The sequence below is a fragment of the Typha latifolia genome, chromosome 4 (assembly GCF_019914945.1).
Source record: "Typha latifolia isolate L0001 chromosome 4, TyphaL0001v2, whole genome shotgun sequence".
NCBI classification, from domain to species: domain Eukaryota; kingdom Viridiplantae; phylum Streptophyta; class Magnoliopsida; order Poales; family Typhaceae; genus Typha; species Typha latifolia.
Window position 1 is genome coordinate 10,354,849 of NC_133089.1, and position 27,429 is coordinate 10,382,277.

General features: G+C 35.5%; 1 protein-coding gene across 3 annotated transcripts in view; it reads left to right on the forward strand.

Moving 5' to 3' along the window:
- Window positions 1-288: 288 nt before the first annotated feature.
- The window catches only part of LOC140786410 (uncharacterized), a 34,293-nt gene continuing 7,152 nt past the window's right edge, over window positions 289-27,429 (forward strand). Inside the window, exons 1-16 of one of the 3 annotated variants that reach the window (XM_073134821.1) lie at window positions 289-511; window positions 627-742; window positions 820-946; window positions 1,617-1,715; window positions 1,832-1,900; window positions 1,979-2,113; window positions 2,196-2,264; window positions 5,767-5,822; window positions 6,034-6,193; window positions 9,704-9,868; window positions 18,990-19,074; window positions 19,163-19,366; window positions 19,504-19,595; window positions 19,681-19,723; window positions 22,130-22,287; window positions 25,236-25,346. In XM_073134821.1, the coding sequence (XP_072990922.1) occupies window positions 380-511; window positions 627-742; window positions 820-946; window positions 1,617-1,715; window positions 1,832-1,900; window positions 1,979-2,113; window positions 2,196-2,264; window positions 5,767-5,822; window positions 6,034-6,193; window positions 9,704-9,868; window positions 18,990-19,074; window positions 19,163-19,366; window positions 19,504-19,595; window positions 19,681-19,723; window positions 22,130-22,287; window positions 25,236-25,346 (1,821 nt within the window). In that variant the 5' untranslated portion in view covers window positions 289-379. The remainder of the gene's footprint in view (window positions 512-626; window positions 743-819; window positions 947-1,616; window positions 1,716-1,831; window positions 1,901-1,978; window positions 2,114-2,195; window positions 2,265-5,766; window positions 5,823-6,033; window positions 6,194-9,703; window positions 9,869-18,989; window positions 19,075-19,162; window positions 19,367-19,503; window positions 19,596-19,680; window positions 19,724-22,129; window positions 22,288-25,235; window positions 25,347-27,429) is intronic. The other 2 variants (XM_073134819.1, XM_073134820.1) reach the window with 2 other exon arrangements.

Genomic DNA, 27,429 nt, shown 5'->3' on the forward strand with positions numbered 1-27,429 from the left:
AGTTCGGTTCTCACGCTTTGTCTCATCAAATATTAAGTGCTAGAATTTTAATTACAAAGTAAGTTTCTATAAATTTCTACTTCTAAAGCATTCACTCTTTTTCATACTAACTAAACACACAATAGTTTGGTCAAAAACTCAACTACAGGTATCGCAATAAACTCCAAAAAAAAAAAAAAAAAAAAAAAAAAAAAAAAAAAAGAAAGAAAACGTAAAATATTGTATTCTTTACTCTCTTTTCGTGGGCCGCCCGGTCTTGAGGAAAAAAAAAAAAGAAAAAAAGAGAAAAAAAACCGAACCACCACCTTTCTCTCCTTCGGTTCCCTCCCCTCTTTCTTTCCTTTCCACTTGATCTCGCTCTACCCGCATAGTCGAATCCATGGAAGACGAGGTCCTGCAGAGGGTTCTGGAAGAGGGAGGCAGAGATTACTACGCTCCTTCTAACTCACCCCCTCCCTCGACCCCATCCACCTCCTCTTCCTCCATCCTCCAATCCCTTCCTCTCCATGTGGTAAGTCAAAGATCAAAGTTTGACGAATTCGCCGGAATTTTACTCGCGTGACGTATCGTGGGCGATCACTGACCTCTTCTTCTACTTTCATCTTGAATTGAACATCAATCGGTAGCCGTTCGATCACGGTTACTACCTGCTAGTGAAGGCAATTCAGGAGTTGCGCGAGAAGAAGGATGGGCAAATCGTCACCGTCGGGATCGGCGGTCCCAGTGGCTCCGGTAAATCCAGGTAGTGAGTGGCTAATTGTAATCATTTCTTGATTCTAAAGTAGAAATAGTATATGAGAGACATGTATTCATGCGCAGCTTGGCCGAGAAGGTGGCTTCCGTCCTCGGATGTGTGGTTATCTCCATGGAGGACTACCGCCTTGGAGCTGATGACGCCAATGATGTAGACTCGATAGACTTTGATGCCCTTGTTCGGAACCTCCAGGTGCTTGTTAAGATTTGACTAGCTTCCTTGATATCCATTCCATCTCCACTTTTTGCATAAGATTAGTTGAGTGTAGGCAATCTCACACAACACACACACAAACACAGGTAATGAATTAAAATGATTATATTTTGTATGAGTTATTCCCTAGTGGTTTCTTTTTGTTTCTCAATCATATGTTTGCATTTTCTTTTATTTCATGAATAGTATGGGGTAACTAATGTTTAGTTTGGTTGTGGACATCTGCATTCATAAACTAAATATCATGATGATTAAAACGATAGTCTAGTCTACTTAAAGCTTTTTGAAGTTAGAATCAACGGTCTCAAGCTAATAAACTTAACATGATTGGAATTTAGATGATAGATCCATTGATTGTACAGTCATAATTTCATAGACATCTGGATTGTTGTATTCCAACTTAATAGTTATTTTGTTGGAATATGTCCAAAGAGGTCTCCATTTGAGTCATATATTATATGACCAATCGTAGACCTAAAGAAGACAAAAGAACTCATTTTTTCATCTGTTTTCGTCCCTAGAAGTTGTGGCTTGCTCTAATAGACTTTATGGCTGTCCTACTCCCCAGTAGTATAATCTCTACTTGAGTTCACTAATTCACAAATTTTTATTTTCAAGATATAGCTAATTATTAGTGCCTGCAAAGCAGGATCTGTTAAAGGGCAAGGATACTATGATGCCATTGCTTGATTTTCAACAGAAGAAACGGACGGGCTGGAAGCAATTAAAAATCTCGTCATCTGGAGTAGTGAGAATCTCCCTATCAACTTCTGTTTTGAACTTACTTTGAATAAGCAATAAGTTCATTTCTGGTGGCTCTGTTGTTACTTGTTACATGTTTGTTCTAAAATTTTTCTTTTGCAGGTGATTGTTGATGGCGCTTATGCTCTGCATTCAACCTTACGATCTCTTCTTGATATCAGAGTCGCTGTGGTACTTTGTTAGATTTGCAATTCACTTTGCTAAAGCAAAAGATAATCTTTTTGAGTAAACTTTTAATATTAACCTCAGGTTGGTGGCGTTCATTTTAGCTTGCTCTCTAAAGTTCGACACGACATTGGAGATTCTTGTTCATTGGATTTCCTCATTGATAGCATATTTCCTTTATTCAGGAAGCACATTGAGCCAGATCTCCATCATGCCCAAGTAAACACTTCATTTAACTTGAGAGTTGAATGATATTTTTGTGATTTTTTTCTTTAACTTTTCTTCCGTGAATGTCTCATAGATTCGAATCAACAACAGCTTTGTTTCATCATTTAGAGAGCCTTACTACAAATTGAAATGCAAAAGTGAGGTTCGTATTTCTTCTTGTTCTCACTTTGTTCAATCTTATTTATATGTTTTAGTATCTATTCTGAATGATCAGCCATTAGTTTCCCTACATGTATATAAAAAGCTTGATATTTGGTGTCTAGAAAAGTTTTTGAGGACTTTTAAGGATAACATGTCACGACCCAAAATAAGAATCATGATCGGCCATGTATCCTAATAGGCTTGAGATACACAAAGTTTTAATTAATTATCTATAATATAATGAAACTCAAAATTTATTTAGTAACTCCAGCTCAAAAACCTTCAAAGACATAAAATATCCAAATTACACAATCATGTTTTCCAAATATCACTAAATCTATTTAGCTCTTTAATTCGAAACTAAAAACCACTACAATAAGTGAAGATGTAAAGGCTCAAAATCCTAAGTGGATGTAAAGTTCTGGTGCCCACGTCATGCTGACTAGCATCTAAAATATTAAAAGAGTTTAATTAGCTAAGAATTTTAGCTCAGCGAGTGAAGGCACTCAAAAGATAGAGAAATTATACTTTATCCAATATGAAATTTTAACTAAAGCTCAATAATTAATAACAATAGCCAGCATGCTCATAATATGAATAATGATACGATTCGGACTTCATCGACGTCGTCTCGAGCATGGATTCACTTTAGGAGTGTTTTTGTTTCATGTTTTAGTATTTAATTTCCATTAAAATAAGTTTTCTGTAAGTCGCGTTCGAACGCGGGTGGAGTGAGTTCGAACGTGGTTTGTGAACAGGGTTGTGAACGTGGGTGAAGATAGTGTTCGAACGCCTGTATCGCGTTCGCAAATACCGACAAGCGCGTTCGCTCCCGCGTTCGAACGCCTGCATCGTATTCGCAAATCCAGAAGAGCTAATTCGGTGCGTTCGAACGCGGTCGGGCGAGTTCGAACGTGGTCGACGAAAATTATGTTTTAGGGTTAATTTGAGTTGTTGGTTAGCCTATAAAAGGGTGTGTATGGCAACCAAAATTATTATTGATTATTGAGATTGAGTTTTGCCTTGCCTCTTTCGTCTTCTTCGCTCCCGTTCTCTCAATCCCCGGCGACGCCGCTTCTAACCTCCCTCTTCCGGCTAATCACCCTAGTCCCTTAGGGGTGGCTCTCTTCTCCCCCTTCGTCCAATCTATCCAACACTTGCCCTAATCCTTCCATCAACCACAATCCTTCCACCATCACTTTTCACTGGTGCCACCACATTAACGCCGGTCCACCTTCAACTACCATTACCTAGGATCACGTGCCTCCATCCACGGATCCAAAACAGACCATCTGACCTTTGTCCACAAATTGGACGATATCTCGAGATCCCCACAACCGATTCGCCTGCAACTAGATTTGTTGGAAAGCTCTTTTCTGGGGCTACAACATATCGGAGTTTCACGTTGATCCGACGGTGGCATATTTCGGGATCTTATTTCAAAGTTCCGTGCCAGATCTAGTCCAGATCAAGAATTGGAAGAGATCGACCCTTCACCAAAAAGGCGAGATCGTATCAAGCTGGTATCAGAGCTCCATAGCCAGAGGCGTGATCGTATCAAATAATAAGCATAAGTGATGATAGTATGATTAATAAGCTAATAATATGCTCAATTTTATTCTACAAGTTTTCTTAATATCATTATTGCCAACTCAGTCTAGGACTGTGCCTGTAGATTCACACCAACTAGAATTCATTTTGAGATGGCTCTCAAGTCTTTCTTCATAACTGATCAGGTTAGAGTCATTAGGTGTCACTATGCAATAAATGCAACCTATCTTTTCTACTAACCTTAGAGAGAGATTAGAGTCACCTCAGGGAGATTTTTGTTCTAGCTTGAGACGGTTTTTAAACTACGATAGAGTCACCTAAATAGATCATATATTGATCAGGAATAGGTATATCCCTTGGATTGTTCTCTAACAACGCTAGAGTCAGTTAAGTAGATTATATACTGATCAAATATAGGTCTGTCCCCTGGACTGTTTTCTAATTACATTAGAGTCACCTAAACGGATCTTGTATTAAGTAGAAATAGGTCTTTCCCCTAGATTGTTTTCTAATCGTACCAGAGTCACCATAAATAGATCATATACCGATGAGGAATAGGTCTGTCCCTTAGACTTCAAAATAGATTTGAGTTACCACAGAAAGATAAACGAAGAATATCTAGCTTTTGTCTGTTCTTAAAATCTTACCAACTCGTAGCCAATATTTTACTATTTGCACGAAGAATATGTCATCTATGAAGATTAACATTTGATGTACTAAAGTATTGCACGAAATAGAGTATGACAGGAAATACAAGATAGCACAAAAAAATGATAATTCACGAAGTATATTACTACATGAATAATAATACAAAAGAATCATAGTATGACATACTAGATGATAATTATGTGAGTAAGTGGAATAGCTTGACTTAACAACCAAGTAAAAATTCTTCACATACAATTTGTTTGATGTTATTCAGTTACTCCAATGACTCTCTAATGACCGACTTCGATAATGTAGATCCGACGAGGTAAGGATATAACAAAAATAATTTAGATGAGGAAGTAGGAGATGACAACGTTCTCATCTCTACAGTGCCGCTCATAAAACCTATTCTTTTTTTGTCGGTATTGTAGCATTGCCCAAAAACTTTCTTTTAGTTTTTTTTTTCTTTTTCTTTTTCTTTCTCCCTTTTTATAGATCAAAGATATAAGAGGCCTCCTAGGATAATTATTTCAATCTATTCTTACTTAAAGATATACCTAATAAAAAAATATTAATTTGTTTAATCTGAATCCTAAAATATAAAGGATAAAACTAAATCTGTCATTATCTAAATGATTATCTCTAATTTCTTATTTATTTATTTATTTAATTTCGAAATTCTGGGTTGTTACATAATAGGTCATTGGCATGCATCAAGAAGCTTCTATCACATAGTGATTGGTTAGTTCAAATTAACTTCGATATAAATGAAATAATAGACTCCTTCATTTTCCTAAAGGATATCAGGATTACATTTTGATCTTTGATTTTGCTCATGCACTTAATTCAGGTTTAGTCACACATTTTGTAGTAACAACATACATTATTTGATTCTTGTTTTACAGGCTCTATATATTTAGCAATATCAGTTTGTTGAGTTAACTTCATAAAGTTCATCTAAAATGAGTTGTCATAGTCAAATCAAAATTAATGTATAGTATCTTTGCTCCAGCTAGATTATTTTGTGTGTGTTCTTTTTAGACTTTGCTGAATTCTTATGCTGTACAGCCTTCTAATTTTGAGGGCTTTGCGCCTTTTCTAAGAAGTGATCTATTACTGACTTCTGTTTCATATTGCCATCCATTTGTCAAACAGTGATGCATGTCTCAGCAAGTTTTGCTGATTTGCTTCCGTTATTTTATTGGAGCATCTTATGCTTATATCTATGCATACTCTCAGTTACATATGTGGATTTTTATTTTACTATCTTCTCATTCTTTAACTACAGTTTTATATCTGTACAGTCACCAGACGGACAGAAACTATACGCTTTTGATGGGAGTGAAGCAGAAACTGAGAAGTAAGTGCGCCATTAGAATGCTATACTTTATTTCTTTTGAACACTACATGTTACTATAAATGATTAGCAGTACTTTCGAGTTCTCTGCCAATTTCTGGCAGTACCTTGGGTGGTTTTGCATTATTGACATGTTTGCTAGCTTTGTGAACCTTTGAGCTACCATATCTGGTGATGTATTATAAACTTATCATTTCCTTTGCAAACTTTTCAGATTTATTGAGATGTACCTTAGGTCACCATTTGCTTCTGAAGAAGCACAAATAAATGACTGGATTAAAGTTCGACAAAGTGGAATAAGATACTATTTATCACTTGGAGATCAGAGGATTGTTGACAAGAACTTTATAATACGACCGAAAGCTGAGTTTGAGGTAGATCACATCACTTTTAGTGAGTGTTTCTTCTTGTATAGTCTTGTTGCTTTGTCTTCTAGACTTTTGCTTTAAAGCTAATTTAATTGTTTTGTTTATTTACATTTTATTGAGAAGTTTGAAATTGCAATATGTAACAACTCGATGTGAAAGGTTCTACACTTCTATGGTAAAATAGATACTACTTTCTATCTACCTATCATACTTTTGATATTCAAATTCATCCTCATATGACAGCTATGTTTAAATCCCCAGAAAGTAGTGCTCTAGTGCTAGAAAGATCTCTTTACTACTGCTTGAATACAGATGTAAAAGAATAACTCTTGTTCTTTTCTTTGTATTTTCATCTATATAAAATTAACAGAGTAATTTTAGTCAAGGATTCCCATTCTAGTTGCACCGGGTATGCCAATACTGCCTCAGCATGGCATGTGCCTCAACACATGCTGGGTTAACTGTAGGCACGACCTAATGTGCCAGTTCGGGCCATGGTCTCAAGATGCTCTTAATTAGATGTTTATGGTTTTATATAGCTAAAAGTAACTTTTAGTGGATAAATGAAAGTCTTTTAGCTTTAGATTTTGGTGTAATTCATTTAATTTTGTGTAGAAATAGGAACACGAGTAATCATTAAGGCGTAAAAGTGTCATGAAGCAAAATGTTACATTTTTTAAAAGGTGGATTTACTTCATTATAAAAGAAAAAAAGAAGATAGATATACTTAAACTAGGGGTGTAAACAAGTCGAGCCTAAGCGAGCCGGCTCCAGCTCAGGCTCGGCTCGAAATTAATTTCGAGCCTCAATTGTAGCCTTAGGCTCAGCTCAGCTCAATTCAAACTGAGCTTGAGCTTGAATTGAGCCTATTATCAAGCCGAGCCAAGCCAAGCCTATCGAGCCGAGGCGGTGCGCCGAAGGGCAACATTGGGAATGAGGCTAAGATTGTCGGATCTAGGCTAGATTTCTCGACGGTGAAGAAGGACAAAATGGTGTTGGAGTAGAGGCGGCGGCGGTGGAGCCAGAGATAGACAAAATGGAGGAGATCGTGGAGGAGGAATATGGAGAGGAAGCAAAGGAGGATGAAGAAGAGGAAGACATGGATGAGCATCAGGAGAGATCGGAACGAGAAGGAGGAGGTTGAGGACGGCTTCGAAGGGATGGCGGTGGACCAGGCGGAGGTGGCGTAGCCAGAGAAGAGATCGAGTAAGGGAAAAGTCGCCATTGCCGGATGAGTAGGGTTTCGGCCGGCGAGCGGCCATAGATTTGTGGCCGGGAGAGAGAGGGTTATGCGCGAGGGAGGGCTGGAGGAGGACTCGGAGCCTCGGAGGAGAAGGATGCTTGCCGACGGTGGAGGACTGGAGGAGGAGGACGAGACAGCACCCCGAAGGAGGAGGAGGTGGTAGACCGACGGCTTGATGAGGAGGAGGTAGAGAAAAACTAATAATACTCACTAAGAGTCTAAGAGGAAGAAGAAGAAGCATTTTTTATTTATTTTTGAACAGTTGGTTATTTGAGGAGTTAAGTGGTGTTTGGGAAATGGGATTGGTGATTGATAGGAAAGAGGAGTAATGGAGTAATGAATTGTAATTATGAGGCTAGGCAAGTAGGTAGGATGTATGAAGGTTTTTCTTTTAGCCATGTGTCAAATGGTTATATATATATATATATATATATATATAATTTCGAGCTTTTCGAGCCGAGCTTGAGCGAGTCGGCTCTAGTTCAAGGCTCGACTCGATATTATTTTCGAGCCAGATTCGACGGCGCGGGTTCGGCTCAGCTCAAACCGAGCTGAGCTAAACTTGAGCTTCAGTCGAGCCGAGCCCGAGCCGCTCGTTTATTTTGATAGCCTTAACTTAAACCATATAACCATTAAAATACAATTTGATGTTTTCCCTAATTTCTTTTCAACATATATTTTAACCAGAATCAAAAGTTTGGGAAAACCATAATTTTCTATTTATGATTTCATTTTTAACTAATAAATTACAATTTATGTTGGAAATGATCCATATAGAATAGATACATGTGCTTTACCCCAATGGCAATGAGATTCCAATTTGATGATTTTCTTACTTTCCACACTTCTGATAGTAGGGTAGAAAAATTGGGCAAAATATGTTTATCAGTGAAATTTGAATCTATTAATGCAATTGAGTTATGATTAATCAAATCTATTTAATATCACGGCAATAAAGCTCCAATAATTTGTTTTTTCTTAATTTTTTTTAACTTTTCTTAATTATGCTTGATGCATAGTGGCACAAGGAACTAAGGAAGTATCTTTGGCATGCCCCATGCCACGTTCATGTAATCCTTGACTCTAGTTCATATTATGCCTCCTCCTTTCATTTTCTTCCATATATAACCACATAATTTTGTTAATTAAGGTGTTATAATTATATTAATGATAATTTGTTTTAGTAATTTCGTACAGCAACAATAACCGAGCCTTTGGATAAAATTATTTGGAGTTGGCTACATGCACAGTTTTTTCTCTACTAATCTCTATTAGTCCAACAGTATTCGTCAAGCCAAGAGCTATCATGTATTTTCTTATTTTGACACTTTCCACATAATTTTCCCTCCCTTCCAAGGTGGTGGTGCCAACATCCACTTGATTAGCCTATTCTGTAGCTGCTGGTCTCTTGTTAGTGAAGATGACTGTCAATCTGTTTTGAAGCGGATCATTCAAATAGTTTAATGATCAATTATTTGTTTTATATAGGATCTGCTTGGCAGATTGCATCAACAAGACAATCCAGTGGCAATGGAGGAGGTAGGATAGGTTCTCATCATACCCTTATGCCATGTCGAGGCACTAACCTGACACAGTATGTGCTGGTGAACTCTCCCCTATCCGGCCAGTGCAGTAATCCTTGGTTTTATGAACATATATTATATTATTATTTGGTTGGCAAGTCTTGTTGGCAAAAAAGCAAACAAGCACGTTATAGCACAATTGAGAAGATGGATATGGATGATCTTATTGGATAGAAAAGATTGGAGAATTCTACTAGGCTTTGATAAGAAAGGAGAAAAAGAAAGCCCACCAAGCTTTTGGGAGGCTAATTGGAAGAAGAGAAAACAAGAAAAAAATCTTCTTGACTTAGGAGAGAGAAAAATTACATCAGTCATCACAGACACAGATATTACTGCTAAGGATCTTGAGATGATCTCAATTACTAGGAGACTTGACTGTGTAGAGTTACAAAATTACCAAGAAACCAAAAGCAATGGATACATGCAGGCTTATTGACAATCCACCAAAACAAGTCAATTAATGAAAATATATAAGGTAAATCAACGTCCTAGTGAAAACTTTATTTTTTGATCTGCATAATAATTGGCTTGTGACTGATTTTCTCACGATCAACAGGGAAGAGACAACAGCTCATAGTAACATGGTGGGATTAATCGACCCCAATGCTTACTTTTAGCAGTGCTATTTTAATGCTTATCTTTCAATTGAAACATACACAGTTCAGTGCTCACATATAGTTCCTTCTTCAGGTTGGTCGAACAACTCTAGGTGGATTGCTTGCTTTAGGCTACAACGTTGTTGTTAGCTACAAGCGCGCATGTACAGCAGTCAATAAAAATCAACTATTGATAGCACTAGAGAGCATTGAGACTCTTAACGAGACATTTCTCGTGTTGAAGGGTACAAGCAGGAAAGTATGGAATTGTATTTGGCTTGCTGTTTTGTATTTCCTATATTTGTCATTTTATGAATTTTCCATTTTGCTTCAAGTTGTTGTTATAATTGTTGATTCATAGCTTCCTTCACTAGATATATACTTATATTTTAAATCCTAGAGATCTTTTGCAATATTGATGACTCTATTTATATTCTGCTTTCATCAAAATTAATTTTCTCACTCAGCATCTATTAGAACTTTTTAAGCATTTATAGACTAAACAATGTCCAATTATGACATACAAAACCATTATCATTTGTTGTCAGCCTTTCTAAAATGACTAGGTTACTAGAGACATAATTTTTTCTAAATACTTGTTGAGGAAGCATTGCAGTTAATATATGTATGTGCATTGAAGTTGTAAACCACTGCCAGTAGAAAAAGGGAGAACTGTCTTTGGGCATGAAGATACCTTGAGGGCCTGAAAATATGTTTTAATGGCTAAATTCATGTATTTTAGCTTTAGATATCTGTGTAACACATGCAAGTTCTAAAAGAAATTAGTAGCTCTATTGAAAACATACACTAATTATATTTTAATTTGATTACTTCCGCAATTGTCTTTTTGAATTTTTTTTTTAAATTGAGGCAAATAATTTGGGGAAAACCAATTTCCCTTTGATTTATGAAATTGAAAATATCATTGTCACAACCTGGAGTTGGAGAGGGAATCCATATCTTCTACTCGTGATCCAAGACATGAGATAACCTCTTTCTAAATATATTGTATATAGCATCATAGATCAATTATTTCTCCACCATAGCTCCACAAATAAATAAAAATTTTCAATGAATAATACTTTTTGCTTAAAAATAAAGTCACCAACACTTAACTCTGCAATGGGAAAATCCAAGAAGAAACTCTGATATGATTGTCTTTTTGATATTACTCCACGCATGTGCAAATCTTTTGATATTTGAAAATGTTGACACAAAAGTGTTGAATGAGTGGACAACTCAATAGGAAAATTACATTTGTAGTAAAGTGTTAAGTGCATGACAACTTGCATCGGTTAGCATATAACTTTAACTAAGTGACATCTTCCATAGGGAAAATTTCATGCAAATTACATTTTCATAAGTGCAATGAGCACTTACATTGGTTAGTATAGACTTTTAACTAAGCAACATCTTCTATTGGGACACATTTCATATTAGTATGTAAGACATTATCATAGTAAAATAAACTCTTTGTTAAATGCCTAAGGAATGTATATAAGCTTAATATATTACACTAACAGTTCCTTAAGGATAACCACAAATAAACAATGAGGGAGAACTTAATCTTACTACATGGATTTTTCTTCTGTCTTAAATAAAGTTTTGAACTTTACTGTTCTCTTAAACTTATTATTAAGAGATAATGTTGAAACACGTCGCTGCTCATACATGTGTTTACCGTTTAGAGTTGGTAAAATAATTGCTTGTAGCTTTGTCTCTATCACTGAGTACCTTATTGATATATATTTTCTAGTACCTCATGTGCACCCCTTACTCATGCTAACATAAGGTTAAGCATCGACTCTTTTGGACTACAGCACCTAGGAAAGGTACTTATAGAGAGGTACTCAACCCCAATAGCCCAGTCATCGACCACTAAATACAAACATGTATCTTTGACCATTTTATTGGTGAATTTGAGTAAATAACTTAAAAATATTAGAACATGTAACATCTTACTACAAATAACTATTTCTATACACTTTTTTTAGATTCTTCTATCAAAGAGATAACAGTTTTGACTATATTCTGATAAACCTTCAATGTTTGCATGAATCCTTTCGTTCCATGAATTTCTTCTGCATGACAATCCTTGCATACCTATAGTGTTGTTTTTGAAAGTTAGTAACAGTATAACTATGCAGAAATTTAATCTTATTTATGATCAAGCACAAGAGAGTAAAAGTAGTCATCTAAGTTACATTAGAAACTCCTTTGTGGTTAGAAATTTTGGAAGTGATAAATAGTTACATTACAAGTGTATATGCTTGTGTTTGTAATTATAACTTGTAGATGCTGTTAGTTGTTGGTCTGTGTGCCACTAATACGCATTAGCATGCTTTTAAAACACTTATAATATATATTTTTTAGGATAATTAACAATATTTTGGATTTAATTATATATATTAAAATTACATTAAAGTCTTTTATCCTTATTGTAAATGACCTATGTTATTAAAGATATAGCAATAATCAAGTAGAAATATTATTCAACACATAATAAGATTGAGGACATTTATTATTGACAATAATTCCATAATTAAACTAAACCTAATTATACGTAGAGTGATAGGGAGGATATAAGACTTTATTTTTCGGCACAAAAGTAACAAGAGCATGTTGCATCAAATGCTATCGATAATTTTAAAATCTCACTTATTGATAGTATTATAATATCCCACATAATTTTTATACCAATATTAATTTTGTAATTTTGGTATGATGTGATATGGACAATGAACATGCACGAGAACTATTGACACATGCATACCATAAGCATATGCAGGTTATGGATATATAACATTATAAGGGTGTTGTGGATTTGGTGGGTGTGATTGATATGATGACAATGATGATGAATTTATATTATCTTGTGAGCGCATATCCCTTGATGTCCTGCTACTATAGACTTGAGCTCTTCCCTCATTTGACTATAATCATGTAGAGCTTGAAATGATTCATTTCCTTTCCTCTATCTTTGATAAATTTTGCTTCATGTTTATCTAGGACTTCTAGGTCTCATCCCATGGTCTTGATTTTGGGTGGCATGTATAAAGTTTTTTTCCTCTGTAAAAACAATCTCTCTAATAAAACTGTGTAACAAGACGCATGTCTCATCCCTATTATCCCTATCATCACCGCCACTGGTTCCAGACTGAGTATCATCATCATCAATTATATTTAACCTTTTTAAGGGATCAATTGGTCGTGAAGATGATCTAGCTAGGCTAGTAACCGGTCATGAAGATGACCTATATCAACTAGTAAAAAATCGGCATGATCTAGCTCGAGTAATAAACAGTCGAGAAGATGATCCGACTTGATAGTAGCTTGTCGGCCTCATTTAATATCTAAATGACCACCACTAGCTTGGTCTCTAGAGATTTGAATCCATGTCTGGCTTTGACAAGCTTGAACTAACATGTTATAGTCAAATTTTTGATTTGAGTTCTCTTGGTATTCCATCCGAATGTCCCTATGTCCATGCTGTACTTCCCCAGCAGTTGAGTCATTCCTACATACTTTGCAGCCCATCCTTCTACATTTATCACTCTAGCCTCTTCAACAATAAATTTATAAGGTCGAGGAGGATCTCCTTTATCATCAAGCAATGGGTCCTCTTGATGGAACTGAATTTGTAACTTTCATGTGTTGTTCTACCCTCTCAGTGATCCAAAAACGATAATAGATAGTAACTTATAATAATGGATTGCATCCACTCTCCACCGTCCTTTAAACTCCCCTATCTTCTTTTCCACATGACGTTGAGGAAAAAAAAAGTCCTAGTTGCCATGGCTGAGAGCTTTATTTCTTCTTCACACAGTGACGAATTCCTCCGGCTCCTCTATAAGACCGCGAAGAAGCTTCTACAAAGTATTTTACTTGTAAAATAGATTTTTAGCCCTTTGGGTAGGTTGGGGGGGGTCGTGTCGTCGGCATGACAATCCTTGTCCTTGATGTTAGTCGGTATGATTCAGCATGGGGCCATGTTAGTCGGCATGCTTCACCACAACTTAGCATGAGGCTTTGCCACTAGCACAACTGTCATGCCCCTATCGGTAGGATCGGATCAAACTTTTTAATTATGTAAAATTTTAAATATTATTTAAAAATATAGGAAAGCTTCTAAAAATTTAGAAAAAAATTATAAAAAATAAGAAAATAAAGAAAGAAAAACTATGGTGCAATAAAAATAAAAAAGAAAAAGAGATTAGAAAGAGAGTGAGTGGAAGAAAACTAAACAAAAAAAAGAAAAACCATGGTGCAGTTAAGAAGAAGAGAAGAAAAAAAAGTGAGAGAGTGGAAGAAATGAAAAAAGTGAGAAATAAAGAAATAAATTAAAAATATATATATTGGAGTTTGTCGGAGTTTATCGGAGCTAGATTTCTTCATAAGAGAAAGAATGGTTTTATGGTAAGGAGAGAAAAAGAGAAAGAAAGAGTGAAAGAGAGAGAGAGAGTGAAAAGAAAGAGAGAGAGAGAGAGTTCAAATCGGGCCTAGATCAAGATCGGGTTTAGTCAATTCGAATCGGGATAGACCGATCCGGCGAACCATGATTAAAACCTACATTATAATGATTTATTTTTAAATTATTTTTATAAATGACCTTTTTCATTAAAGATAAATATTATTCAACACATAATATAATTGAATACATTTATTAAAATAAATATTAATGATTGAGCACTCCAGAATGTACTTGAATACTCCATAATAAAATTAAGCACATAATAATAATTGATAATAATTTAATAATTTAAATTAATATCTAGTTGAATATAGAATGATAAGGAGAAATCAAGACTTCATTTGCTGGCATAGGAATAACACAAGAATGTTGCATTATTATTTGTTGAAATTCTTAAAACTAAGGTTTTGAAAATCGGTATCTGGATCGGGATCGGCTATCTAAAAAAACGATACATATCGGCTACTTGTATTGGATTAAACTATTTTAATTAAATAAAATTCTAAATATTATTTAAAAATATTGAGAAATTTCTAAAAATTTAGAAAAAATTATAAGAAAATAAGAAATAATAATTATTCACATATAACACCTAAAAAGTAAAAATCTCTCTTCCTCCCTTTCTTCTTTCTTATCCCTCTAATATTGATCAGTTGATTTGATAATGATAATAAAAATAGAAATTTTTTTTAAAGAAAAGGCTCCACATGGTACAATGACTGACATACGGTCGTGCCGAATTAGCATGGCTTGGCACAACACGCACTCATGCTGGTCAGCACAAGGGTGTGCTACTAGCACACCTCGTGCGAAATGCCATGCCATTACTGGCACGGCATGCGCTAGTCAGCACGGGCCGTGCAGACCGGCACAACTATCCATGATTAAAAAGATTAAAACATGCTTGAAGTGTCGTAGGATAAAAGGTTTGCACTGATGCCAAATTGAAGTCTGACAAAATAGGAGGTCATACTATGTGACAAACTTTTTGATAGAGATGAATGAATAGATATGGACCTTTTATTAGAGATGAAAGAATAAACAAAAAAAGAGGTAGAAGATGAAGTGAACAAGAGAGTATTATTCTAAAGAGAGAAGAGATAACATGACACACATGGCTAAAAGAAAGCTTCTTTTCATAAATCTATTATAGTAGCCTTATATAAGAACACCCTAACTAATCCCTAAGAAAACCTTTTTGACTCGCAATAGGACTCTTTAGATTACCTACAAACCCTAATTTGGGCTAGTTAGGACTTAGGACTCTTTAAGAAAATAAGTTTTAAATAATTGTTGGATACCTTGAGGCTTTAAGTACTATTGTACCATGGTTGCTCCAGTAACACTACAGTACTACTACATTAATCAGTAAAATAATACTTAAATACTTGAAAGAAAAAGAGTAATTAGAAACTCGACGCCTTACACCTATTTATACTTTAATGTAGACTTCATCCTTCATCAACGGGGCATGCTGCTAAGCCATTTGCTCCGTACGTGCTGATTAGCATGGTCACCACGGTTCGACAATCATGACAAACAACTTGGGCCAGTTCAACATAGAGCGACACGAGGTTGGATTGAGTCGATACAGGGTACCATAGGTCAACACTTATAGGCACATGCTTAATTTCCATGTAGTGGTGCTAATTTCCTATCGACACGTTACATTTCAGGCAGCATACCTTGTGCCCCTTGATGCAGAATCCTTGATTAGGGGCCTTTATGTTTGAGGACAACAACATCAATATTTATATGCTTTGCTACATCAGAAGTACTGTACTTAACCTTTCTAAATTTTCTTGAATAACTAAGGCTTTCAAAGTTTGCTCAAGCACTCAATGGATCATTTGTTGTATGTTTTTCTATTTGAATATATATGCATTTATGGATGGTTTTATGTGTGTGCAATGTAGGATAGGCTGTAATAGCAACTATGAATTAGATTAGAGATTTCTTGTCTCATGGAATACCAACAATATTTCTTGCTCACCTATCTATTATGATCTTTAACTTAGATGGCAGTTTTTTTTTTGCCACCATATCATGCATTTGGGGGTTGACATGGTCATTCAATCGGAATGCGAAAAGGTTCTTTTCCTAGTAGTAATTTGAGTAGGTGATTTATTTAAAAAGTTTGTTAGGGCATGGGGCTCCTACCAAAGTAGTATGGGGAGTTATATGTAGTCTTAGCTCCATTTCTGGTGAGATTATCCTATGCGTTGAATTGCTACACAGGGTGTGCTCTCTTGACTTGTTGCTTTGATATTGGTGTTAAAAAGTTTGCCTTATATAGCATTGATTTTACTTTTTCTCACAATAAGAATGACTAAAATCTAAGTAGTTCCTCTTACTTCTAGTCAATTTACTTTTTTCTCGGTATATTTTAGCAACAAATTAAGTGTCTGCTTATCAAAATGGATAGTAGCTTGAGGAAGTTATTAGATGTATCTACTATCGACTGTGAATTCTTGTTTTTGAATCTAGGAGCTCTTTGGTCCAAGAATTGACAACTGATTTTATATAAGAAATGTGTCACGACCCAAAATCAGAATTATGATCGGCTATGCATCTCAATATGCTTGAGATACACGAAGCGTTACTAATACTTCCTAAGTGTATAATGATAAGAATAAATAAACAAAGAGGATCTGCTTTATTAAATTTTACTAATTGTAATTAAAATAAACAATGTCATTATTACTGTGTCTCTAAACGAAATTACATTAACAATTAGACTAAAACATAAGACCAAAAGAGCAAAAATATAAATTGGTAGGTCCTAAGTAGAGGGAGGGTCCCAGTGCATCTCGCTCAGTTGTCACGCTGACCATTACCTGAAATAATTAAATAGAGAAATAAATTCTGAGCTAACAACTATAGCTTAGTGAGTGGAATCCATTAGAAAACCAAATAAATTCTAAAATTTTATAGTGTTAAATAAAACCCAAGTTCAACAATATACATAACAATTTTCAACAGGCATGCTCTTAAATAATGACAATGATAACAATAGAGTCATAACTTGTAGCCTTGCACATTTTCAACATATTAACACCTTTCCAATAATTATAATGTCATTTGTCTCAATGAGTCTATACCATGTGGATTCACATCAACTAGAAGTCACCTTGAGATGACGCTCAAGACTTTTCCTTATAGCTGATCCGGTTAGGATCATCAGATGGTATCACTATGTGATCAACACATCCTGTCTTTTTCACTAATCGTTGAGGGAGGTTAGAGTCACCTAGGTAATTTCTCATTCATTCTGGGATTGTTTTCTAACCCCGTTAGAATCACCTAAAAAAGTTACCGCAGTGATTTGATATAACACTTTCCCCTAAATTTTTAGATAGACTTGAGTCACCACGAAAAATCGTAAGCGATCTATACCGAGACTATTCTCTAAGTCATACCAATACTAGTTTTATTTTTCTTTTTACTAAAATTTATAATTTGCACAAAGAATGGCGATGCACTGAGTGTAATGATTAAATGCACATAGAAAATGTAACAATTAAATTTACAAGTAAGAATAAAATAAATAAATTTGCACATAATAAATTACATGGTCTGACAAAGGTACGAAATATAATAAAAATAAATATGTGAGTGAATCTACTAACCTAATTCTAGGCAAGACAATCAAAATCTCAAATCTTTAGCTCACATGCTAAAAATCACCACCTTTAATAATAAATAACAATAAAATTTTTAAATTAAATAATATTAAAATTTTCTACAATTTAACTCAAAAAGTCAATTTGGGCCAAAACAAGCCCAATCAGTTGGGCTGGGCTACTGTTGGCTCACAGCCTACCTAATTAAGTTAATGGAACTGGGTCGGGTCTCTTAGATTCGGATCCAACCTAACCCGAATCCACACTTAAGGGAAGAAGGCCAAACTCGGGTTGCCTGAGTTTGCCTTTTTCAACCTGAGGGGGATCAACAAGGGCAAGAGAGAAAAAGAGGAGGGAGAGAGAGACGTTGGCGGTCACTGTTGGCGACTGTCTGTCGGTTGCGCCCTGAGCTCTCCAACATCCTTGTGATGCCGCCGTCCTCACGAGTGGAGGAGAAACCATAGAAGACAATCGACTCAATGGCCGATAGCGACCGGAGCCACGAGGGCTCCAAAGGTGAACATCTACGGCACGAGGCCAATAACAAAAGACTTCCAGTGGTGGAGCGGCAGCGACTCGAAGCTGCTGGCTGAGGAGATTCACCGATGAGGCCGCAACATTGAAATTAGGTATTTCTAGTTTACTCCATTAAATTAAAATTAAACTTGAGGGATGAGAGATGGCTTACCGAGGAGGAGCGTGATGGTCCCTATTTACTCCGACGATGCTCCGACGGGCCGAACCCATGTTGTGATTCCGACGGTAAGGAAGAAGAAAATGAAAGAGAAGAAGAAAATGAAGGAGAAGAAGAAAAGGAAGAGGAAAAGGAGGATGAGAGAGAGAGAGAGAGAGAGAGAGAGAGGGTTTAATTTATAGGGTCAAAATCCAAATCTAATTTAGATTTGGATTTGGTGAGATCTCTGCGGCCGCCTCGTCGCGTGCCGGAGAGGGAGAGGGGAGAGGTCACGTGCACCCTCTTCTCTCTCTCGTTTTTTATATTTTTTTCGAGTTCTTACAAAATGTTGATAACTTTGTTGTCTATTTATTCAAATGGTAAGTTGAATTAGGTCATCTTTTATACGTACGACTGAAAGTCACCATTTTTTGTATTTAACATGCTTTCTAGTGTTTCTGAACATCTTTCACCATTTTATCTGGTCTCTGTCATATCCATTAGTATTTATGAACTTGCAATATTGAGATTTATGATTGCCTTTTCTTTTCATTTTTAAAATGAGAAAGCAACTAAAGATGGAATTTCTGAGCTACTTATATTACTTATTCAGGTTGTTGGAGCAGAAGCTTCTAGGCTAGGTATCAGGGGACCATGGATCACAAAGTCATATTTGGAAATGATACTAGAGGGGAAAGGTAGATCTTACACAAATTATTAATGTTAGTAACTTGGTATTACAATTTCGTTTGAATGTCTACTCTGACATTTGCTAATTGGTATCAGGTGTTCCCCGTCTTAACACACCACCACCACTGTCTAATACACATTTAACTGAAAGTCAAGAAAAGAAAATTGCTGCACCTAAACCAATTCGCCTATCTACCCATATTGTGGCGAATCTCGAGGATCTCACACAACCATGGACTCGATCTCCCACAAAAAGATCTGATTTTGAGCCTGTTCTGGGAAAATGGCATTTTATCTCGGGTTCTTTTCAACTCTTCTTTTTGGATTTCTTTCCTCTAAATTGCAATTCTCGTGTATCAGTCAAATCTTGAGTCAGATAAAGTGCAATGTCTAGTAAGAGAACATTTAATAGTGATGAAGTTTATGAACATCTGCAGATTCTTCTTCCAGGGGTAACATCCTGCTTGCTCCAATGCCTGATTCATATGACTTGGATAGAGGTCTTCTCCTTTCAGTTCAAGCAATACAGGTGAGCAACACTCTAAGAAACACATCTTCCATTGAAAAATTATCAACATATTTACTGTGATATTTCTTGCTTTACTATCTTGCAGGCATTGTTAGAGAACAAGGATTTTCCTGTTATTGTTGGAATTGGTAATGTGTGATACTTCAACTTCTAAAATAACTTAATTATTTAGAAGTTAGAACAGAAAGATACCTAATTATATAGTTCTTATCCTCAATTATTGCATTAGTTCAGAGATATTGTTGCTGTATTTTGCTTGATAAGTATGCTTAGGAGTTAGGATGACCTAAGTAAAATCTGTTTCTATTATTTGGTGTTTAGGGGATATAATTTAGAAATACCTTTTGTTGGTTATTTTTGTTTAAGTTATGGGAATGTTTGGAACCTGAAGTTCTTGACTGATTGAGCAACTTGTTTTCTCTTGCGGATGCCACTGCAATGTATTGCTTTTGAACCACTGCAATGTATTGCTTTTGAATGTTTCACTGGTGCGAAGGTTGTTTGTCCTTGCTCAGATATATTGAAGCTTGAGGAAATGGTGCTTTAAAATTGTTTGTAGATCAGATGACTTTGACTTAGAAGGGAATTCCATTATTTCATACATGTTTGAAATGGAATATTTGAGAAGGTAAGTGTAGATATAGGATCGATGAGGTATGTCACAACCTGAAATCGAAATCATAATCGGCCATGTATATCCATACGCTTGAGGTACATGAAGCCTTAACTAATATTTTCATAGTTCACAATAATAAAAATTAATGTAAAAATTTGACTTTGATAAACCCAATTCAATAATAATGAAAATGATCAATGTCATTACTATTTTGCCTCTAATTAAAATTGAATTAAAAGAAAGTTTAAAACATAAAGACCAAAAAACTTAAAAGTAAAAAGAGATAAATTTTAAGTGGAGGTGGAGAGATAAACTTTGAAGTTTATCAAAAACGTATTCCATGGGAGATAAACTTTGAAGTTCTTTTTGAACCTGCCACCCACAATAACTGGCAAAATCAGTTATGATCCCTGGGAGTGAATAAAACTAGATGAATCGCTTGGAGGCTGGAGCACCACTATCATAACAACCACGTTTTTGATAAATTTGATGCCAATTATTTGATTTCCTGGTCCACCTGGAAATTGGACATCAATTACTTGATATCTCAGTTTGGGTTTGGTATGGATACAACTTAAAATCTAACCCACAATCAAGCTGTTTTATAAAGAAACTAGTTTCGTTTGTTATCAGCCAAAACTGCCATCTTTTTGGTTGATACAGCTGATATGATACTGAAAGAAATTTGTTTCAGTCAATTACGTTGTTTTCGACCTCAAACCGTGGAAATATCAAACGAATTGACATGTTTACATTCCAAATCTAGTTTTAGTCTTCATATACAACATTCTTTTGTAATTTTTTATAGATAATAGTAGAACCATCATTCTCCTTGGTTGTGAAGTCACAAACAGACAAACCAGTTTTCAATCTTACAAGTGATATTAGCCGAAAGTCGAGGATGGTACCTCATATCAAGGAAATATGATGAGGATATGCTTATTCATCAGCATTGGAAGAGCTAAAGTTTTTAATTGTTGGTACATAGTTACATAGTAATATGGTTGGTATTGTGTTCTAGTGGTCGGTGAAACATGGATATAAGATGGGGATGTTACAGGGTTTGATGATATACGTATTAAGATTGTCCTTTTTTCTTTAACTTGCGACTTATGACACTTAACCAAGTAAGCATCCTTAATCCATTCTTCAAGAAAGAGCTAGCTGCTGAATCTGCTATTGGTATTGAAATTTCCTCAGTTCGTTGATTCATTCTGTTGCACAGAAATCCCTTATTAACTATTGCCTATACCCAAAATTGCCAATACCAAAAAGTTTTTTCATGCAAATTGGCCCGTAAAGGGAAAATATATTTATTGAATTGCTCAACATCAGATAAATTTAAGGGACAGATACACTTTTACAGGATATACCAGATATTTTAGAAGATATAAGTCTTCCATGACAGATTTTCTTCAGTCACTAGCTTCCTCCGTTGGTTTAGAAAAGGACTTCTGGAAACTGCAAATCTATGCTTTCCTTCCTATGGTGATGTCACATCAAAGAGACCACATTTGTGCATGGTGTAAACATATATAAAGGGAGATTCTGAAGTACCAGTCTACCTTGACAGTTTAAATACCATCTTAATAGGTAGATGATGGGATCAAATTTGTGTAGAAAATCTGTATTTTGTGTAGAGGGCTGGAATACATATGTATCTATGATACATATGACAAAATTTGTTCATCTTGTTCCGTTCCTTTTTCAGAAGATCTCTTCTCAAGTTATTGGCATGAGAACCTTTCTAGTTAATGCTAATCTGAGTGTTATTTGTACATCTCTGCTTTGTTCTTTTATAATATTGCAAACACACCTATAGGCAAATTTGGTCATCTTTCTATGACTAATCGTATTTAAAGGACATGTATACGTATACTTTCTATATTTATATACTTTTGAAGGGTGTAATTTTTAGGAGGTCCGAGTGGATCTGGCAAAACAAGCCTGGCTCAGAAGATGGCAAATATAGTTGGTTGTGAAGTAATTTCCTTAGAAAGTTACTACAAGCCTGAACAATTGAAGGACTTCAAGTATGATGAGTATAGCTCCTTGGATATATCTTTGCTGACTAAGGTACTGTTTTATTTGGCATTGGAGTCTATTCTTTCTTGTAATTTTGAAATACGACAGACTAAATTAGTTGAGACTTCCTGTTGTCTTTGAAATGACATTGGATTGTCAAGAGGTAGCTTAGTTGGGGATATAGATTTCCTAGTCAGGGAAACTCTTGCTTCCAACGTTATATTCTTTTCCTATTTCATGATTAAAGATGTTTGATCAAGCAATTTACTAATAGCGTATATGTCCACTTCACTTACGAGATTCTAAAGCCGAAATTTTTGCATCTTTTTAAAATTAAGTCTTAAAATTCTCATGGTCTTGATCTTACTTTCACAATATAGGAGATCATAGTCTAATAACATGGAGGACATGATGCATGTCTATGCTGAAGTCGAGGATTGGATGCGTCATCTATAGATATGTCAGTAGTCGTGGTACTTATCTCTTTGCATTTGCTACCAACATGCAGTATAATCTAGTGTTACGCCCAATTTGCACCTGTACACATTGGGAATCTTGTGCACATTAAAATAACTTGCCTAAAATTATCATGGATTACTTTGAATTGTTCAATGTCTGGTTCAGTTAAAGATATTTTATTACATACAAACTAAAAGGTCTTCTAGGTTAGAAAACCAATTAAGTAGGTACTATTTATAGGCTACTACTTCCTTGATTATGGCTAAGTTGATGATCTGACAGAACTTATTCTGTCTCAAGGCGATTGAACCCACAAATTACCTAGAAGCTCATACATTGGTAATTCCACTTTAGTGGGACTTCATATACTCAAGTTCATCTATTGCATCAGTCTATTATAGGTCATGCACGACTTGTATTGGCACGGGGCACCACATGTATGAAGTTGCTGCAAGTGGAACATCCAACAAACATTTTAGAGTTTACGATAGGATGCTGTTTTTGTACAGGTTTCACCTGTTCTTATTCTGTGCTAGGTGCTGGTAAGCCACCAGCACGACAAACCTTGGTACATCTTTCCACCATATATTTTTGTATGCACTTGTTTCTTTTCCCTAGCTGACGCAATCAGATGGCAGTTTGCCGTTTATTTCTCCTGTTTCTTGCTCTACTCTTGCATTTCTTTGCTGATGCCATAAGCCACAAGTGTGTAGGGTGCTTGCTCTAATATGACAACCTTCACATTTCCACTTAGAAAGTTGACATTAAGATAGTTGACTAGGAGCTAATTTGTTATGTTGCCAGTAAGATGATGGCATGAGGCAAAAGTCCTTACCTGTTCATAAATTGGTGTTGACCACTAGCTTGGGCATGTTAGATTTGCTCTGGCTAAATTGCTTGGGGAAAAGCTTAATGACGATGCAATAAACTGTAGACATAAGAAACTATTTTGCTTTCAATATTATTTGTATGGAATGACTTACGAAGAATAATATTTAAGTAAATGGCCTTCATGTAGTTTAAAGGCTTTAAATCTCTTCCGTACCTTTTGTGTAGCATGTTGGTAGTTGGTAAAGACTAAACACTAACGTGAGGTAGTCATGCTGCGTTGTTCAAGCCCTATCATGTGCGCTAAAACTTTAGCCTTGATTTGCTTCAGGATTATCTTTTTCCTTATTCTTGATTAGGAAACACTACTATAGATTAGAAAGTAAACATCAAATTATCCTTACTATAGATTATAAACATTATCCATGTTATTTCACACATAAGCCCAATTACAAATTTATCCTTAATTTGACTATAGTTTACTTAAAAAAATTCTCTCTCCTCTCTTTTACCATACATGTATCTAACTCTACAAACCAAAAGTTCTTGCTTAATTTTTTTGCTCAATTTACCATACATGTATTAAATTCTCTCTCCTCTTTTTTTACCACACTTATTATGTTTTCTCTCTCCTTTTTCACCCTTAAACTTGGCTAAGAAAAAATTCATGTTTAGTTACTAAACATAACTAGGGGTCCGTAAGTTCAGGGACTAGCCAGAACTCAAACCAAATGCCACCTAAAATACCCTACTCTTGATTAGAGATACAATTTTAGGAATAAAAATCTAAAATAGCTATTCGAGATTTTCCCTTAATCTCAAAGAAAATAAGGCCTTAGTATAATTTCTAAGCTATGTATGGAGAAAATTATTTGTCATATCATAGAAGTACATTATATTCATAATAGAAGAAAGCTATTATTTGAGATATACATACCAGAAAGGATAGATGAAACAGTAGCATCAGTCCTGAATTAATTCAAACTTAGATATGATGCTACCTTTCCTTCTGGAAACCTTAAAATTTAGTGTTCTGCATACTAGGGTTTTTAGCACAGATAGGCAATCACGTTCCAATTTGAATGATTTGAATGTGGATTGAAAAACCAAAGCTCATTGAAGAACATAATCCAATATCAGGGAAAGTCATGAATAGGTTTATAGCTGTCACGATATCACTTTAATATGCTCTTGAAATCAGATCACCGCTACTCTATTGTAGTATTTAAATGTCTCTAATAATTGCCAATATTCCATTCTCCATCCTCTGGCATCTTCACTCTTCTTGGGCAATACTTAAGAGGAACAAGATCTTTTCTTTCCTTCAGCTTCTTTCCACTATTATAGATCTCCCTGATAGTTATAAAAGTTTCTTCATTGGTTTGTTCTTACAGACGATTGGTCTTTCACGACTTACGACGTCATGTTATTGTGTGTCTGAAGTTTTAGCTGCTTTTTTATATGAAAGAAAAAACTTACATGCTGTCTTTTCATAGATTGAAGTCTTAAATCTCATCTCAATCAGAAACATATTATACTTTTTTGTTCATGAAACTTGAGGCATATTAATGACCTTATTGAAAAATTGATCATTGTGTACTTAACATTTTTTTGTAAATTCTATTATTTGTTTAAGTATCTCATACCTGGTCATTATTAAAGAATATTACAGTTTGATTATGTTAATATTTTAATGTTAAAATATTTTGCAGAATATTGAGGAGATAAGGAATAATCATAAAGCAAAAGTTCCTTGCTTTGATTTTGAGAATTTTAGTCGAAATGAATTCAAGGAGATTCAAGTTTCTGAGGACTGTGGCGTGGTAAAGCTCCAACTGTGCTTGATAATGTGTATTTATTCATTTAGTGGGAGATATTCTCCTCTTGATCTTCATTTTTGGTAACATGATCTCCTCTCTGCAATAATATATCTGTTGGATAATCATCTATCTTTGATATTTTAGCTTACATATTTAGAATCTTGAGCTGGCCCTGCAGATTTTGTACACTTGCACTTGACTATTTTTACTTATCAATTAAAAAAATGACTATTCAAGTGAAATGCAAACTCAACATGGCTAAAAAGTATTTAGTTTGCTAAAAATCCTTGCATGAAATTTTGATGACATTTTCTATTTGATTTGGCTAAAAGCAAGAAGACCTCGGATATGGTTACCTACTATTTCTGCCATTACTAGCTTCAAGAGAGGTCTGTTTCATGGCTTTTACTTGCTAGGCCGGACCAGTTTGTAGGCCATAGCTTTTGAAGAGAAGAAAGAAAGGGAACAAATTTAGAGGACTTACTATACTACCTGTATTGGAACAAATAAAAGAAAATAGATTGTTAGTTTATCATGATAAAGGTGATATAGGAAGGATGGTGAAGGATCATTTTGGATTCTGGTACCAGGATAACTAGGACTAGGACAATATAGGAAGGGGGTCAGAGTAAGATCAAGTGAAGGTGATACAGGATAATATGGCTATAATACCAAGCTGATGTAGGATAGGTGTAAGGATCGGATTGGATCAGCGAAAGAGTTAGGACAATAAATAGTACTAGATCAAAATATGATTCAAATAAGGATTATTTTAAATTTAATTTATGTTTTTGTGTACCCTCCACAAGAGGGATTAGGAGGGTATTGTGGGTAAAGTTTGCTTAGAAGAGATTAAGAGGGGCCAGTCTGACAATTTCTGCAGTTATTGCAGACTTCCTGCAGTAGAGAAAAGTACAGGACTGGAGATCAGTAGAAGTGGGCTCACAGAAACTTTGTGGGATCCAGATCTGATCCAGTAGGATTTTAGGAAGCTTTGGGGATAGGCTGGAGTTATGTTTAGGGTTTAAGAGATGATGGTAGCATGAATAAGGAAGGCTATCTGGAATTAGGGTTTGAAAGGTTATAGGGCTGTATTTCAGAAAACTGAGGCTGCAGCAGAAATTCAATAAAAACAGAGGAGAAAAGAGTCAAGAAAAGTATAGATGAAAGAGATCACTATCGAACACATTGGAGGATCGCCTCAACACTAATCAATGCTTGAAGGCTTCACTTGAAGGAAGAAGAAGAACAAAGTCTTTTTTTTTTTTTTTTTTTTTGTAATTTCTTGAAAGCAAAATTATAGCCGTTGCTGCAAGGGGGCTTTTGCAATTTAATTGCTGTTGTTTTTCTAATTGGTACGATTGAGCTTTTGAAAATTGAGTGCTTTTTTTTCCTCTCCTCTTTGCGGTTTTCCTCTTCACTGTGCTGCCTTCTTTCTAGCTATGCACAACTTTAATAGCGCCACTGGTTTATCTACCACCATCATTCGCATTAGCCCTAGCCATCCATCTACCTTATCCAACCGTAGATCTTCACAATAGCTAAGCCTTCTGCAGCTCTACTTTGGGTCCAATCACCACCAATTGGTCTCCTCCAATCCCTAGAAGCACCACCTAAAGCTCTATATGCACATGTAAGGCAGATCAGCTGATCCAGCCTCTTAGCCCTGCATCAGTGTGTACTGTCTTCGGAGATTGAGACTGACAGCCCGAGCTGATGTGCACCCACCCGGCTCGGTGTTCTCCAAACCTTGATAGCAGCCAAAGGAAGCTCTCTTGCTGTCTAAGACCAATTCAGTTGCAACTTTTCACCGGGTTGCATCATTAGTGGTATCAGAGCTGATTGGATTGCAACAATTTGATATCGGAGCTAGTTGGACTGCATCAAATTCCTAATTTGATTAGGTCAAAGAGACCTTAAGGTATGAAGTTATTGACTCATAAGACCTTTATCGAGCCTAAAACTGACCTAAATACTGAAGTTACGAAAATATACAAAAAAATTGTCAAATAAGTGACTGCAATGGAAAAATAACCCAAATAAACTCAGTCCTAGCTAGGCTTGATTTAATTGACACCAAAGACCA